Source organism: Hevea brasiliensis, chromosome 7 (assembly GCF_030052815.1).
Source record: "Hevea brasiliensis isolate MT/VB/25A 57/8 chromosome 7, ASM3005281v1, whole genome shotgun sequence".
In the NCBI taxonomy this organism is placed as follows: Eukaryota; Viridiplantae; Streptophyta; class Magnoliopsida; order Malpighiales; family Euphorbiaceae; genus Hevea; species Hevea brasiliensis.
This window is the reverse complement of record NC_079499.1, coordinates 13,872,987-13,891,842: the sequence shown is the minus strand read 5'-3', so window position 1 is coordinate 13,891,842 and position 18,856 is coordinate 13,872,987. Positions and strand designations below refer to the sequence as shown.

The following is an 18,856-nucleotide window of genomic DNA, read 5'->3' as shown; positions in this document are numbered from 1 at the left end:
ACATTTTCACATCATAACATCAGAAAGGTAATTTGGAGCACTCACACACCCTGTAGTATCAATCATAATATATGGGAGCTGATCCCCTATACAGCTCTCTTAAATCCAACCTGGTGCCAGCGAAGAACTCAAGCCGGACTTTCGCTTAATAAACCAAATCGAGGGTCCCAGCGAAGAACTCAAGCCGTGACTACCCCTCGAAGGATCGGGTCCCAGCGAAGAACTCAAGCCGTGACTACCCGTCCTATCCATAGTCCACACCACATCACACGCACGCCAACGCACGCACACTGCTCCAAATTACCACAACAACATCAATGGCACTTTAACAGTTATCAATGCAACATAAATCGTGCCTAGAGTTTAACTACATAAATATATGCATATAAGTGATGCATGGGCATACTTGAACATATAATAATAGTGAAATTACAGTTAAAATTAATATTTTACTCACAGACTTGACAACGGTCACTGTGGCGGCTGGGCGGAGGAAGAAGGCTGTCCCGGCTCACCTGACAATTACATTACAATTTTTAATATAAATGACTCGATACAATCAAGAAAAGACCAAATACGTCCTAAGTCGTGCCGAAAATCCGGCAGAGTCTCCCCTATACCTAGGACCTACCCAACCTGCAAAAGGGCTAAAAACACACTTCTATATTTGCAACTCATATATCCACAATTCAATCACATCACACAGCCCCTCCTGGGCCCATCAAATCAGTCATCCATCACAATATGTAAAATTTTAATTTAGTCCTTATAATTGATCATTTTTGCAAAAACTACCCAAACAAGCTCTAAAAATTCTAAAACTTTGCCCCGCGGTCCTTAGCAATATTACTAGGCTATTGCAAAAAGAATCATAATTTTCTGAGCTACCACGAATATTTTATGAATTTTTAATCCTATTTAAGCACTAGAAAATTACGAAAAAGTAAGGTTCGGGTTTACCTTTGCCGATTCTGACTTCAGGGACGCGCTCGAGACGTCTGACAATGGGGGGGTAGCCAAAACCTCGGTCCAATTCGGAGACTTTTCCGTGCAGAGTGCATGCGGCGAAAATTCACGACTACCAATCAGCGAATTTCCGCGAATTGAGGATACCTACACGAAGCCCACAACATGGCGGTTAGTACATAAATTTTTCAGAATTTTCTAAGCTCATTTAATGCTCGGAAAAACACTGCGAAGTTCCGTGGGATCCACCGAAAAACGGTGTAGGAAAATTTTGAAATTTATATCCCCGCGAAGCTCTCGACGAGTGGAGCGCTCTGGTACTCTCGGTTTTCTCGTGGGATTCACGGTTTGTGAGAAATCTAGCCCGAAATTCAAAATGGGCTAAAACTTCCCGGGCAAAAATTGGACAAACCGCTCAATGGATTTCGGTGTTCTTGGTGTCTATGGAAAGCTCTCGCCGAGTAGATGATTTTAGACACAAGACCCGGTCCAATTGGTGGCCGGATCGGCCGGATTTTGGCCGGGGAAGTCGAAGAGTCGCGCGCGCAGGGGAGGGCGTTTGCGCGCGTTTTCTGGCCGTTCAGGGCGGCTGCCGGTGGGTTGGTGGTCGGCGCCGGTGAGCTGGGGTGGTAGGGGGAGGTGGCTGGCCGGGGGCAGGGGCAGGAGGAGAGAGAAAAGAAAGAAAAAAGGGGAGGAGGTCGGGATGCGCGGAAGAAAAGGGAAGAAGAAAAAGGGAGCCGGTCCGATTCGGTCCGGTTCGATTCGGTCGATCCGATTCGGTCCGGTTCGATTCGGCCGGTCCGATTCAGAATACAAAATTTTAAATTTTTACTCTGCCTCGGGACCGAAAACGAGGTCCAAAAATTCCGAAAAAATTTTAAAAAACTCAGAAAAATACTTAGATTCCAAATATATTTTTAGTTTTGCCACGTGATCTTTAAATTAATTTTTAAAAATCATCAAAGTTTATATTTTCGGAAAATCGAACCCAATTTTTAAAATTCGAAAAATCTCAAAAAAATTCCTAAAATTTAAATAAAATTAAAATACCAAAAATGCTCATAAAATAATAAAATTTGAAATTTTGGGGTGTTACAGAAAGATTAGATAGTATTGATAAAATATGTAGATTAGCCAACAGGCAGACTACGCACTCTACTCTTCGATTCTATTGTCTTTTTAAGAGCTCCATTAGATAACCTCTAAATTTAAATCTCCTATTAAATAAAAAAAATATGCACCTTGTAAAGTACTATTCTAAAAAAAATATATATATATATATATATATCTCAATCATGATATAATAACTCTATTGAAGGAGAGAAAATACCACAAAATCTCAAGATCAACCAATATGAGTAGATTTGAGATTTATTCAATAATGATAGAACTGAAGAGATATAACTAAAATATGTTTCAAACAAATATAAATTTGGGAGTTATTAGAAAAATGAAAAATAAAAAATAAAAAAAAGGGCGAGGTTGCCATCTATGGAAGAGATCAAAAAGAGAAAGAAGAGAATAGAGAAAAAAAGATTAGAAAAATGAAGAAATTGAGATTTCTAGAAAAAAGACGAATTGTATAATTTTTAGCTATAATATAAATATATAATTTATGATTAAGCATGTTATATAATATAGTTGTACAAATATGTTATATAATACACCTTTTAGCTATTTATTAATTATATAATTTTTAACTATAGCATATAAATATAACTATGAATTAAACATATATATATTACACTTATAACTAGGAATTTTAAGATGATTTAATATATTTATAATTAATATTTTTAAGAAAAAGTAAAAAAGAAAAGGTAATATTAAGTTATATACATAATTATACATATATATAAAAATATATTACAATCTTAATTGCATGTAAATATATAATTATATCGAATGTATATAATCCATATCAAAAATTCATAGAAAAATATTTACTTAAAATTGATTTTTAATTTAATTTTAATTTAATTCTCAATGAAAAGTCAAAATCAAAATAAAGTATTAAAATAAGTTTAATTTATTGTGGCTCTTTAATTTAATTTGAGAACTAACAACCGTGCACAACTCTATATGGTTTGCTACTTGCTGATGCCTGAAGCATTTATCCCAGATAACAAACCCTACCCAAGAAGTCAAAAGCCATGTTATTAATTCAATTTCCCTTAACAAGAATTGTGGAAAAGAAATTTTTTTTTTTTAATAATATATATGCAATACTAGTAATTTAAGAGTTTTAATATATTCGTTTATAAATTTAAAAATAAAAATATAATTATTTTTATTAACTATAAATAAAAGTTTCAGTAAAGATTTGAATTTTCTTTTAATATCATATCGACTCCATGATCTGTGTATACAATCAAGAAAAAAAGAATTGGTTATATTAAATTTTTATCAAGTACTTTGTACTCAATTATAATTAATAATTGCATTGTTCATATATCATTTTTCATGTTTTCCCCGCATGCAAAGCCTCTATCTTCCAGACATTAAATTGACGAGAGCTTGATTTTCATAGAAGGAGCCAACATCCCTATCATCTGTTGAGGATGAAAGATTCATCAAGGCAACCACAATAGATCTCATACTTGGACGTAATTGAGGATTCTCGTATGTGCATGCCCTGGCAAGCTGGGCCATCTGCAACCCCAAACCTCACATTTCTTCAGTATTATCTCAAACCTTAGAAACAAGCATCTAACATCTCTCTCTCTCCTAGACATTTTTCTTACCTTTAAGACTGAATCAAGTGGATGGTTATCTTCAAGCCTTGGGTCAATCAATTTGCAAAGCTCTTCTCTAGGATCAGGTTCATTGAGAACATTTTCAAACTGTAGAAACATTAAAACAAAGGTCAGTTCATGGCCATTTTCTGGAAGCTAATTAAGGCAAGTCATGGCAATTAACAGGCTTAGAACTTTGATGTGTCCTAAACATATTTCTCTAGCTTGCAATTCAATTGAGCCAATATAAGACTTGATTACAAACAAGTTAACTGGTGATGAAAGAGGGCAGAAAATTCACCAAAGCAACAAGGCCCTGTGTTTCACCACTAGAACCATTTATCTTGACAATAGCATCCTTGGCAGAAATAAGTTCATAAAGGACAACTCCAAAGGCATAGACATCCAATTTTGGAGAAACATCTCCATAAATTACATATCTGCGGACAAACAGAAAATTTTAATCCATGTTAATAAAATAAATGAGTGGCGCTTTTGTTTTCCCCATTAGATCAGATCTATAAAATCAATTTATTCACATAAGACTAAACATGTTATAAGACTTTCTCTGGTTGACTATGCTATAGTGACTCCATTAAATATACTAAGCATACTTTTTAACTTGCAATAGATTTTGCTTACGTTTCCTGCCTGAAATTCCACCCTTTTCTTTTAGTCATTGAGCTACCAATCTGAAAGGTAGCCTTCTCCACTCATTGATGCATGGGCTAAAACCCAGAATTGGAGAAATGAAAGCTTATGCCATTAGCCATGATAAGTGGTTCCGTCCTGAAATTCTGAAGATAAACTTCATGTGAACAATTTCAGTGGCACTCATCCACAGACTATTCAGAACCAATTTTGAATCCTAGCTATTAGCCACCTCAAACAATTCCTCACGAATAAATAGGCAGGAATAGGATCACAAAGCGACATTGTTCACTAACTGCACAAACACAGATCTCCAGGATCCTTGTTTGGACCATTACAGGTTGGCGAAACTTGCTAAAAACATCTAGACCAGCAAAGTCAGGTTAAAATTGAATTCTTCATGACTCTTAATGCTGAGATTTTATTTCCATGTCAATTAGATAAGTTTCTTACTCTGGTGGCATGTATGCAAATGTACCCACAATACGTGTAGGAAGCGATGAACCTCCAACCGTTAGTTTTGTTAACCCAAAATCTGCAACCTGTAATGCAAATGATTTAATATAGCAATTTCAAAGGCTTTCAAATGGATCACCATCACAACAGAGATTTAATACAACCTTTCCACGGAAGTTCTTGTCAATCAATATGTTGGCGGGCTTAATATCACGATGGATATAAACAAGAACAGTACGCTTATGGATATATTCAAGGCCTCTAGCTGAATCAAGGGCAATTTGCAACCTAGCAGACCATGACAATGGATCCCTCCCTGGAAACAAGCAACAATGTTATCAGTACCATTACATCAGCCACCACCAGAAATGATCTACAGAATGCATGTACTCTCACCAGAGCCATGCAAATGTTGGCTGAAGTTGCCATTCTCAATGTATTCATAAACTAGAAAAAGAGAACCCTCTACACAATATCCAATCAATCTGACCTGCAATAAATGTAGATGATATTATTATATAGTGAATAGAAGGTAAAGAAATATCCAAAGTTTTACAAATCATCCCTGTTTGAGTGTGCATGATTATACATATGCAGACAGAACTATTACATACGCTAATATAATCCCTTAGCTAGCAAAATCCTTCTGGCGGGACCCTTGATGCTTATCCAACTAGTTAAGACATTTAACCTCTAAAGTGCAGTTGATAAAAATATCTGTATGTCACAGCTTTGAACTGATTCTACTATCACATTTGAACTGATTCTTATATTGCCAGGGTAAACAGAAACATTGCATTTAATATCTTGTTGCCAAAGCAAAGAACTGGGTTTTAAGGAGAGAGTGCATTATATAAACAAATCAAAATTTAAAATAATGAGGCTATGTGGCACAGTAATTTATATAGTCACCAAGCAGGCACTGTAGACTGATCTGGTCATGCAAACAAACAACATAATTTTGCCAAGGTTCATTAAAGTCTTAATCTGGAACCGCGTTAAGTTCATTATTTTAAATGGATAAATGAAATGATATGTGGATATTCTGTTTAGTTCATACGATAGACATAAACAGTGACTGAAGTATTCTAGGTAATACCAACAATTACTCTGAAAACTACTCTAAAATAAAATTTTGTTACATTTGCTCAAATAAAGAGATGAAGACAACGTCAATTCTTCTTTACAAGCATGACTGCTATTTTTTAACTAAGAGACAAGGTGTACCAGGTTCAAATGATGAACATGTGTTAAGACCTTTAGTTCAGCGAAAAATTCTTTTGAAGCTTGCATGTCCATCTTCTTGATTGCAGCTTTCTGCATGATAAGTCCAATTTATCGGTGTTAGGAGAAGAAATAAATATTACTAAAAAGAAAGTAATATCTGCAAATGCTACCCCCTCTTGGGGAGGAAAAAAAAAAAGAAGAACAAATATCCATCCTTAAAGTGTATTAGCAAATTGCACCATGGAACAAACAACATTTGGTAGATAGCCAAAGGAAGTCCTGAAACACATTTCCCTCATTTTCCAGTATTTGGCACTCATAGTCAATGTGAAAATTAAGCAGTTTTCAAATAAAATAACTTCCAGTTTTAAATGGAAAGTCATTATCCAAACTTCCACAGACTCATGAAAAGGGGTAAAGTTATTAACAGAAATCAACACTTATTGCTACAACTATCACAATTCACTCCTTTAATTCTTCTTCTTCTTTTTAAAATTTTCTCTTCTACTCAAGTAAATAAACATCAAGTGAGAAAAACATTAAATTCTCATGGACCCAAATATTTTTGGTTGTTTTCTTTGCTGAAACATAATTAAAGTTTTTCTTTTGTGCTCAAAATGCCCAAAGGAAAATAAGATTTTCAGCATTATAGCCATATAAAGGTAAATAATTCAGTTTCTCAAAGAATGTTTGCCATTAAGAAAAATTTCCATAGACCTTTATTTTTTTTGCTAACAAATAAGCCTTAAAAGAAAATTTCAATGACCACCAAACTAATAACATAGAGGGTGATAATAAAGATGCTGCTACTGCCAGTTCAGCCTTAACTCATGTATATGCCAAAAGTTAACAAAGATGTTCTATTTCTTCCAGGATAATTTTCCAATCACTTCCTCATATCCAGGTTTAGTGCAACTCCAATAGACTAAGTCACTAGGCCTGGCTCTAAAAAGTCCTGAATTCGCCCAACCCAAAATGTCTTTAAAGCAAACAAAGTTACTCAACAAAAACTTCATGCAATGATATGCTCATAATTAACGATGAAATTCATTCAAGTCACAATAAAACTGAATATATATATATATATATATATATATATATATATATATATATATATATATATATATATATATATATATATATATATATATATATATATATATAATTGGCTTGTTTTCAATCAACTCTTATGATAAATGACATGTATAAATAACCTCCAATCTAATATAAATAACCTCATAATAGGTATATTTTATACCCATCCCCTGGTGGATTATATCATGTGGTAAAATACCAATTAGATAGGTAGTATAAATCCAAAAATAGAAAAAAATGTAGTTGTCTTTAATGAATTATGAAGGGAAAATGCACAATGTTGAAACATTGATTCAACAATGATTTATAATAAATGAAGACTAGAGTGACTACGAACCTCGCCTCTCAGTTCTGCATGGTAAACATAGCCAAAGCCACCTTGGCCAATCTTATTAGCCATACTGAAGTTATCATTAGCCTGGGCAAGTTCTTCATATGAGAACTCCACTGATTTATCCACGGTTATGCCTACAAGACCGGGAGACGGTGCCAGACCAGTTGATTCCCCAGGTTTATCTGAGTTGCTTCCAGGAGCTTAACCAAGAGGGCAGGGAAGGTCAATTATTGAATAAACCTAATCATCCATAAGATAACATTTTCCTCAAATGCACAAGAGATATAATATTCGCCAAAACAAGATAATTGTGTTTCAATTTATTTACACAAAGAAAGAAGGGGGGGGATTATGGATCAAGAAATCACATTGAAGGAGATTATGGATTATAGATCACGTAATTCTTATGGCACACATTTAAATTACAATATTGGATGAAATGTTAATGATCTGAGAATATATTTTTTTCCAGGACATAAAATGAAATTTTGTAAATTAGAATCAAGTAGATGCTAAGTCATAAGCAAAAGCAGGCTCATGCATGTGACGAGGAATCTGAAAAAATAAATTCTACCTCAAAAAAAGAAAAGTGGTTAGATGAAATATGTATGTCAATATTTATGTAAAATTAATTAAAATGTGCATAATAAATATATAAATTTAAATATAATTATTTAATATAATGCTTGTTAAGTTAAGTTCATACTTATATGAATTCCAGCTTTACTTAATTATATTTATATTAATTTTTTTAATTTAAAATTGATATATATATACGATATCATAATAAATTTCTTAATTTTTTAAAAATGATTTTTTAAACTATAGATAATTATATTCTTTCATTTTAAATATGTGAATTGATAAAAAAAAGAAAATCAATTAAATTTTAATTCTTATAAAAATTTTAATTTTCAAATGTGAGGATAAAAAATTCAATATTTAACTAAATTTTCAATTTCAATATAAAACTAATAATTTTGTTTATTAATTAAATTTATAATATTATATATCTACAATTAATTAAAATTTTATTTTGATTTAATTCAACTCAATTAATTGCATGCACATCCTTAATTGACCTCTAACAAAAATTTTGTAGCCTTGCCTATAAGCAACTTAATTAATGGATAAAATTTAGAAGATATGAATGAGATTATGTAACACCCTAGACAAATTCCACATCGGTAAAATACGAGAGAGATGCTGGGTTTATAAGTTGGCGGTTCGTAGCCTCTAGTGACGCGTTTTAAAACCATGAGGGTTTCAACCCAGAGCAGACAATATCACTAATGGGCCTGGCCGTTACAAATTAAAATATATATCAATAGTGAAAGTTATCTAATTAGGATGAGTATTGTGGATTAGATTCAGTTTGAAATATTTAAAAATATGATAAATAATAAATTAAATCAAATCGAATTGAATTACAAAAAATCAAATAGAATCAAATTAATTTATGTTTTTTTTGGTTTTATGTTTTGATTTTATTTTCATGCACATTAAACTTTTTTTTTAATTTATTTCAAGCTCATTCGTTTATAGTTTCAGTTATATTTTCTATTTTATCTCTAATTTAATATTTAATTACAATTAATGATTTAGTTTGATTTTACTAATTTTTTTAAAAAATAATTAAGTCGAATAGAATGAATTTCTTATAATTAAAAATCAAATTAAATTAATCTATCAAGATTATTAAATCAAAATTTTAAATTAAATCGATTTATGATTTTTTTTTATTCTAGCTGAATTTTATTCACTTTTTTTTTTACAAATATTTTACTCACACTTAACAATTTATCTATCTATATCTATATATAATAATAAAAGACAAGCCCAATTTTCTCACTCTTACTTGGTAACTCTTATGTAGGGGGTCAAATTTAAGAATTATTTTTCACTGAATTTCAATCAAACCGAACCGACTCAAACCGCGAACGAACCGAAAGATTAATTCCAAAACCCGATTCATTTTAGAACCGGTTTAAAGCGAATAAAGGACGGTTCAAAAAATGACAATTCAAGACGGTTTGAAAGCGGTTTAGGGGCGGTTTAAGAGCAACTTAAAGGAAAAAATTATTGAAAAATTTTATTAATTTAGAATTTAAGTTATATTTGTAAAAATATTTTAATTTTTCTTAGAAATCTTTCAATCAAAATAAAATAAGAAAAATAAGAATAAAAATAACTTATTTTTAAGAAAAATTTAATAAGCAAAGACTTGAACTTATTAAAAAACTAGAGATAAAACTAATTTAAAAAAAAATTGAAAAAGGTGCATAAACTTAATTTTACCTATGTATCCCTTTAGGATTTAGAGGAATCAAAATTTTCAGTTATAAGTTGAGAGAATGGAGATTGAGATGGTTTGGTCATATGAAGCATAGACATAGGAGCATATTGGGTTGAGGATATAATGAAAATAATAGGTAGACCTAAACCGACTTGGAGGAGAATAGTACAACATGACCTAGAAGCATTACACATTTCCGAAGATTTAACCCAAAATCGTTTAGAGTGGAGAAAGAATCCATATAGCCGACCCCAATAAATTTTTGGGATAAAAGCTTAGTTGAATTGAGTATTGTTTGCCCTTTTTAAAAAAATTATATGATAATTAATAATTAAAAAAATATAAAAGAAAAAAAAATCAAAATAGAGGGTATCGAAAATTTTATTGAAGATATAAAATAATAACAGAGTTATTGAGATAGTATTAAAAATTTCAGTGAGTATAAAAATAATAAAGTAGAGAAATTGTGAAAGTACTGAGAATTAAAAGGAGTGTAGAAAATAATTATTTAGAAAATTTGAGAGAAATTGAAAAAGTATTAAGAATTAAAGAGAGTGTAGAGAATTAATTATATATATATATATATATATATATATATATATATATATATATATATATATATATATATATATATAAATGAATTAGGAGTAGAATGAAGCATTTATTGAATTTTTTGTATTTAAAAATCGCAATTTGGTCGGTTAGAATGAATTTTATAATCAAAATCAAATTAAATTAATCTATCAAAATTATGAATCAAATTATTAAACCAAACCGTAGAATTTGTTTTTTATTCTAGCTGAATTTTATTCACTTTTTTTATACTTTTACTCACCGAACAATTTAACTATCTATATCTACTCAAAGACAACCATGGCCACCCCTACTCTTATGACTTTCAAACATTTTTTTTAAGAATTTTTGAGTTTTTTTCTCCTTTATTTTTGACAAATTTACCCATATATAAAATTATATTATTTTTCTAAAAAAATATTTAATATCAAAATTAAAAGAAATTTTAGGCGAACTACAATAGGAACTAATTTTTATTGACAGATAATAGTTAAAATATTATATTAATTATAAATAAAATTAATCATAATTAAAATATATTTATAAATATAATATTTACAATATAAAATTTTAAATATTAAAAATCACAAATAGAAAAATAGAAATATATTTATAAATATTGCAAGTTCAGTGCATATATCTATTTTTTTATTTTGTGATTTTAATATTTAATAAATTCAATATAAAATATACTTTTATATCTCTATATATATATATAATCACATGAGAAATTTGTAACTATAGATACAAAAAATGTAATATAATTTACAATTTAATTTATTAAAAATTTTAAATATTTAATCATAATATAATTACTACTATTACTCATTTTATAGTATCTAAATTTTTAAAATAATATTTAAAATAAATAAAAATATCTTTGTCAATATAATTATTTTTTTTATATAAAAATAAAATAAAATATTAATAATGTAAACTCACACAACGCACATAGACATATTTAGGGGTTAATAATTCAGTAAATAAGGACAGAAATTGAATTTGTTCAACCTCACAATCAAGTAATTAACTGGTAGCGTACAGACAATATCCACATAAAAGTAAAATATGCCTTTCATATCTAATGGACTTTGATGTTGCAACCGACTCGACCCATTGGTACCGATGAGGGCACTTTAGACATTTTAATTTAAAAGTATCTGATACAACATTAAAAAATCAATGAAGCAATAAGTTTAAATTAACTCGTTAATGTCAAATAAAATTTATTTAATATTTTTTTAATAATTTTAATAATAAATATACTTATAAATTATTTTTTATTAAACGCATCAATTACTTATCAATTACTTACTTATAAGTACTTTAATTAAATATATAATTATTTAAAATGTTAAATGTTTATAAATTTATACTAAGGTTTCATTTATTTTGTGGAAAATAACATACATATCGAAAATTTTTTTCATAAAAAATGTTTTCTATAATATTTTCTATTATTTAATTATAATATTAAACCATTAATATATATTTATATTCTGACTGCATAAATATTTTTATATTTCAATAAAATTATCAAAATTTTGGATATGAAAAATAACTTTCGTTTTAATAAAAAGAAATTATTTTTTTAATAATAATTTAATTTTCTTTTTTATCTGAAAAAATATTTTTCATTAACTTATTTTTTGAGTATTTTAAATATTAAAAAATTTTTTTAAAAAGATAATTTCTAAAAAAATATTCTCCATGAAATAAATAAAATCTAAATTATAAATTAATTTTTCATAAACTAAGCCAAATATCTTCAAAGCAGGCATAGTTTTGAGATTATGATCGCATTGGTGGATAGTGGATACCCATAGAAGTGGGATAAAATTATCACCACCTCCTCATGTACAACATAATTTCTCCTCACTAAAACAACCCAATTATCATACACTCGTCCAACCAAAATTGAACAGCAGAAAGTAATCTATTCAAGTGAATTTAACAAGCCACTAACATGCACTATCCAAGGCTCCGATTGGACGCTCTGGAGAGTTCAACGTGGGTTTGTTGTGGTTGCCACTTTATAAAAGGGGAGTTTCATCATAAATTGCAATTCTGAATATTAAAAATTTTCCCATAAAAGTGTAGTTTCATCATAAATTGCAATTCTGAATATTAAAAATTTTCCCATAAGTAATTAAAAGGAATGAACACGTACGTGAATGATAGTGCAAAGAAAAAATTGTTAGTTAGGTGGGTTACAGAAATGGAAACAATTGTCAAAATTTGATGTCACATAAAGAATATATGAGCTACCACTATGATTATATATTTAGGTGGCTATTAATTCTTTATGGGTCTTCTTCACTTCCATCATCCATCCCATTTCATAGTTCTCCCACTAATTATAATTCAATTTGGATGTGTTTTAACTAATTAGATCATCAGATCAACAATTGAATTTAGCTTTCCAATAGCAAATGGGGATTTCTTTTCCCCCCAAGTTGTTTGGTCTAACACTGTTGAAGCAGCACATTCCCTGTTTGATTTCCTTTCCTTCTACTACTACATAATTGATTGCCGACTATTTATCAGATATATTTCAATAGTTACCTTTGAAATTTAGAGGTTGTAATAGAATTGTATCTGAACTTTAAAATATAATATAAAATCACTTGAATTTTGAAATTTTACATAGTAAAATCATTTTAATTCTCAATAATTGGATTTTACAATCCATGAGTAACGATAACAATTTTCTCTCTATGTGATAGTTGCAAAACAAGTTATAATTTTCTTTAAAATCAACCGTGAAAGAATCTTAGCCATACAGAATAATGAAACACTAGATGAATAGCAGCTAATTAGAGGACTTTATCTCTGAAAATTAATTATCTACGTTATTGTCACTCTAAATTGTCCACATCAAATGTAGTACTTATATACTAACTATTGAATGTTAAAAGGATTTTACCATGTAAAATTTTGAAATTTAAGAAATTTTATATTATATTTTTAAGTTCAGAAATATTTTTATTACAACTCCTAAAATCCAGATACAACTCTTAAAATTTACCCATTATTTTATGCATATGTCAATATATGTGAAGATTTTGTTTTGAATAAGATTTCAAGCCTTTTATTTGGAAGTGGTTTTTTCTTAACCCAATTCGATTATACTTGACTTTAGACTTGCTTAAAATAAAAATGAATTTTAATTTTATAATTTAATTCAAAACTAATTACTTTAGATTTGATAAGAACAATTCAGATTTTAACTCAAAAATTAAATAAATAAAACTAATTAATATTAATTTTGATAATAAATAATCTATAATGGGAAATTAATTTGAATTTAGGATTTCGTTTGTAAAAAGTATAAAAAATATTTTTTTATAAAATATTTTTTATATTTTTTACTATTTTGAAGAAAAAATAAAAATATTATACATAAATCATTTTCTTAGTCATGTCAAAATACTCTTCAAGTTTAAGAAAATGATTTGCTATTTTTAGATTGGGAAGTCATTTTTCCCAATGCTTACTTGACTATCATTATTTTTTTTTCCCTCTTGTCGGCGCACTTAAGACTTTTACATCATTAAACTAGTGATCAATTAGTGCCTTTAGCTATTTCTTTTTTTCCTTTTCACTTTGTTTTTAATAATGAAATTAATTAATTTTCCAACTGATTTTTTATGTCATACCAAAAAATAAAAATTTTTTTTTACCGACATCACTTCTATAAAAGCACCTTTAGTCATGGATTTGTGGATTTGTAGCTAATAATATGGCTCAACAAAGAATTTATCACTAATTTGACGTTGGTAATTTCATCGATGATATTGTCACTAATACGAAATTTGCAATTAATGTAGTTTGTCGTAAAAACTATAGTTGCTAATAAGGTATCCGTGACGTGTTATAGATGAATCAATGACAAATTTGTCACTAATCCATATTATTAGTGACAAATATATATATTCGTCGTTAAAGTTACTTTTTTTTTTATGACAAAACTACACGTATCCACATTAAACATCTTAAATCTATTTTGCAAATGCTTTATTATTTGCTTCTGAGTTTGTTGTTGGAGAATAAGAGAATAGAAAGAGGAAGACCAACAGTTGCAATCTTTATTGCCATCGATTTTAAAGCCCTTTCATTGTCACTTCTAATGTCGTTTTCAAATTTGATGGTTGCCATGAGCTTGCTCTACTGAACAACCATCAATACCCGTCCTTCCAATTTCTCCTCTAATGAGTGTTTTAAGTTTCAATTTGATTTGGCTAAGTAATTTTTTCTCAACAATTGTTTTATACAATAATTAAATGTTGCAAGTGTAAGAAATTCAAAAGGGGTCAACTGAAAAACCTAATCTCTAATTCCTGTAATTTGAAAGCATGAAATATTAGCCCACTCACTTGCTCCTTCACATTGACTCATCCGCCCATCTCGGTGAGATCTAAAGCACTCACTCTGCCTCATTTTCTCCCCATCGACTTTGACTACTGTATTTTGTTTTGCATGTTAGGTTGGTGCCAATTTCATCACTATGAGGCTTAGGTATCAAAAGAAAAAAATGGTTACTAATGTCGTTTATATACAAAAGATGGAGAAGACAAAAGATGTTGCTAGGTTTGATTGCATTTTCTTTAATTCTTGGCTATGCGCTGAAAAAACCTACAAAATATGAGACAATGTGTTTTGAAAATATGATAAAATCATTTGCTTTCATGTGTATGTAAATACTTACATTGCTAATAAGGTACAATTATGTCTATTGTCATAAAATTTATATGTTAAGAGGGTACACTACAAGAATATACTGATATAGCAATACATTTTAAAATTTATTGGCACTTTTTGATGCATAAAAAATTGGGTGTTTAAATTATTGATGGATTTTGAAATTTGTTGGTAAATAATCTTTGCTATTTATCAACGTATTTCAAAATTCATTGATAATTTAAAAGATATAAAAATAATTGAGTGTTTAAATTAGTTGGAAATTCACCAACAGATTTCAAAATCCTTTGGTAAATTTCATAGGAAAATCCCACCTTTTTTTTTTAATTACCAATAAATTTTAAAATCCTTTGACAATTCTTAGAGGGAAGAAAGCCATTTTTTTTTTTAAATTTAGTAATGGATTACAATCCGTTGCTACTTTGCGTATATATATTTACAAATACTACTTTTTCTTTTTCTCGTTTCATTCATTCAATTATTTTCTTCTCTCATTTCAATTTTTCTTCTCTTTTTTCTCATTTATTTCTTTTTTCTCTCATTTGCTTCTGTTTTCTTTTATCTTATTATTTTGTTATTATTTTCTTTCATTTTCTTCGCTTTCACTTTTTATTTTCTTCTCCCTTTTAATTTTTATCTTATATTTTTTATTTTCATTAATATAATTTCCCCTCATTTCATTTCCTCATCTTTATTCTTTTCTTCTTTTCCAAATACCACTTTTCCTCTCATTATAATATACTTATAATAGTTATTAATGATAAAATAAAAACATATTTATAATAATAATAAAGTGATTTTAAACAAAACGATAATCTCAAAAATAATAATAAAATTTATTATTTTAATAGAAATTAATTTTTTTTATTTTTTAAATTACCAACAAATTTTAAATCTATTAATAAATTTACCAATAGATTGTAGTATTTATTTTTTTTATTTTTTTCTTAATTTACTAACAGATTTCAAAAACTATTGGTAATATTAACAAAAAATCCGGAGGTAATCCATTGGTAAATACCAACAACACTAATCCATAAGTAAAAATATTATCAATAAATTCACTTGAATTGACTGCGTCCATTGATAATTTTAATTACCAATGAATTTTATAGCACTACCAATGTAAAAATCCGTTGATATTAAATTCTTGTAGTAGTAGTATAATAATTCGTCAAATAATTTAAGGAAATTCATAGATGAATGGATATATTTAGCCACTAATTAGTTGAGTATTAAATAAACTACGTACTAATGTACATGCATGGGTTCTAAAAATGCCAAAAATATATAAAAAAAATTAAGATATATATAAAGGTGGAAACCAGTTCATAACATATAAGAGATTGATTAGGTGGATAATGGAATTGAGTAGATAAAGAACATGTACCACTACCACCCACTAAAATTAATGAATCAACTGTTCATCCTCTCGAGAATTATTACAAATTATTTCTCCTCAAGAGTATGTTGGCTAAATTATAAATTTGAGCTAATTTCCATTTTGATTTTGAAATTTCAGCTTTTCATTATTTACTCATTGAATTTTAATTCTATGAATTTAAATAATTTATTTTGTTTGGTACATAGATTAAATCCATGGATTTGAAAAGTATTTTTTATAACAAATTAAAGAATGATTTAAAGCTAGAATCCTTCATTCATTAACATGAAGGATTTTTACAAAATTTCACCTGTAACTGTCTTTAAAATTGTGAATACAATTTTCAACAACTTTTAAGGTAGTATTTAGTGTTTTGACTAATTACCTCACTTATTTATATTATATTGTGACATAATGTTTCATATTGGTATTTAGAGGTTGAGATAATGATCCATTAAAAATTATCCTTTAGAGGTTGACTGAGCGTTTTAACTAATATTAATAAGATAACAATTAATTCAAAAGCTATTTTTATTAAACACTTTTGCTTTAGAACACTACATAAATAATTAATCACTAACCGCTAATATCTAATAGTTGATGGCTAGTAAAACGATTGATAACTACTAAAATAATTAACAGTATTAAAATAACTAGCATTATCGAATAGTGCATAAATCTCAAATTAATTTAAATTTTAATCAGAGTCTATTATAAAAATTTATATATAAAGAATTTTCAATAATTAATGGATTTGATATTTTTTTCATCAATCCCTTTGATCCAACCACTATCAAGGATTTTCAATATGGGATTTGAAATCTGTGGGCTCAACCACTTCAACTTGGAAGTTTAAATAGACATATACCATGGTGACGGCAAAACCCATTGGCCAAGAGGATAGTAAAAGTAAATTTTGCTATTTTTTACTATGTAGAGATACCGCGCCATATTCATTATTCAATGATCTCCTCAATATTAATTAAGACTTAATTTGATATTCAATGATTCATTTGATGTTAATCAAGAAATTACATTGATTAGTTCCCACATCAAACTCTTTCCAATAATTATTTAGAATCAGATATTTTCATTTATAAATATGATAAATTAATAGAAAAATGAGCAAGAAAAAAAAAAGAAAATATCTAAAATAACACTGAGAGAAGTTGCAGTAAAAGATTTATAATTTTTAAATATCGATACATTGATCTTAAACATAATTGATCTTTAAGTTTTAATATTTAAAAAAGGTAATTATTAACATAATTCCATAAAAAATTATAAATATTAATGCGGTGAAAAATTAATCAGTCTCTTTGAGTATCTAAATAACATTAATAAAGAAGTGAAAGTTATAAGTGTAATAATTACCCCTTGTTAATCCCCTATCAAACACCCTAGTGTAATAGCTAGACTAGAAAGGAAATGCATTTAACACAAAAATTAACCCTTATAATAAATTTAATTTAAAAATTTAAAGATTGAATATTAATAAGATGAATTTAATTAATATGGTGTGAGAAAAATAATTGAAATTGTGTCAAAAATAAAAATCAATGACAAATAGCTAAACATCATTTCCTAAGGGTCAACAATTCTGCATAACAAGCCATCATTCAACATATTTCGCATATTTATTTTTATTATTAATAATTTAAATTATTTGTTAGAGTAGTTTTTACATTTTAATTATTATTGTGAGAATTATTTCATACACATCGTTAATATTTAATTAAATATATTTTTATTAAATTTACTATTAAAAGAAATTGATACCTTTTTGATAATTATATCATATTAAATAATAAAATTATTAAATGTAATTAAGATTATATTAGTTCCTATAATAAAAAATTATTATACTAAGCAAATTAAATTTTTTTTATTAATTAAATTGACATTCAATAAATTTCAAATTAATTAAATAAAATTTCAATTGATGATGTGGCAAAAATTTTTATATATTAGTCTCTAGCTAGCTAGATTAATGTCTTAAATGCCTAATATTTTTCGTTCTTAGGCTTTATTCATCAATAACTCTTAATCTCTTATTTATATTATTCGGTAATATAATGTTTATAGTAATATTTAAAGGTTGAGGATGCAATTCATGAAAGCTGCTCCTAGCTTTTAGGGGCTGAAAGGGTATTTTTGCCAGGATCGATAAGATGTTACTACTATTTTTATATTTAATAATTATTTTTATCGAATGCTTCTATTTTAAATTATTATATAAACAACTAACTACTAACAACTAATATTTAATAGTTAACTGTTAGTAAAATAATTGATAGTTACTAAAATAATTAATGATTATTAAAATAGCTAATATTACCAAACAGAGCCTTATTAAAGTGAGTGATGAAGCAAATGAATACAACTTTGAGAATGCAAAATAGTAATTATTTTTTATATAAGTAATTTATGTTGAATTT

At 28.0% G+C, this 18,856-nt stretch overlaps 1 protein-coding gene across 1 annotated transcript; it reads right to left on the bottom strand.

The window, feature by feature from the left end:
• Nucleotides 1-3,332: 3,332 nt before the first annotated feature.
• LOC110650501 (chitin elicitor receptor kinase 1-like) lies at nucleotides 3,333-14,773 on the bottom strand. The gene is made up of 9 exons (XM_058149371.1): nucleotides 14,710-14,773; nucleotides 7,468-7,664; nucleotides 6,036-6,125; nucleotides 5,205-5,298; nucleotides 4,973-5,124; nucleotides 4,806-4,894; nucleotides 4,003-4,141; nucleotides 3,711-3,809; nucleotides 3,333-3,618 (listed from the first exon to the last, which is right to left on the bottom strand). The coding sequence occupies exons 1-9, from the start codon at nucleotides 14,771-14,773 to the stop codon at nucleotides 3,454-3,456; spliced, it is 1,089 nt and encodes a 362-aa protein (XP_058005354.1). The 3' UTR covers nucleotides 3,333-3,453.
• Nucleotides 14,774-18,856: the final 4,083 nt, after the last annotated feature.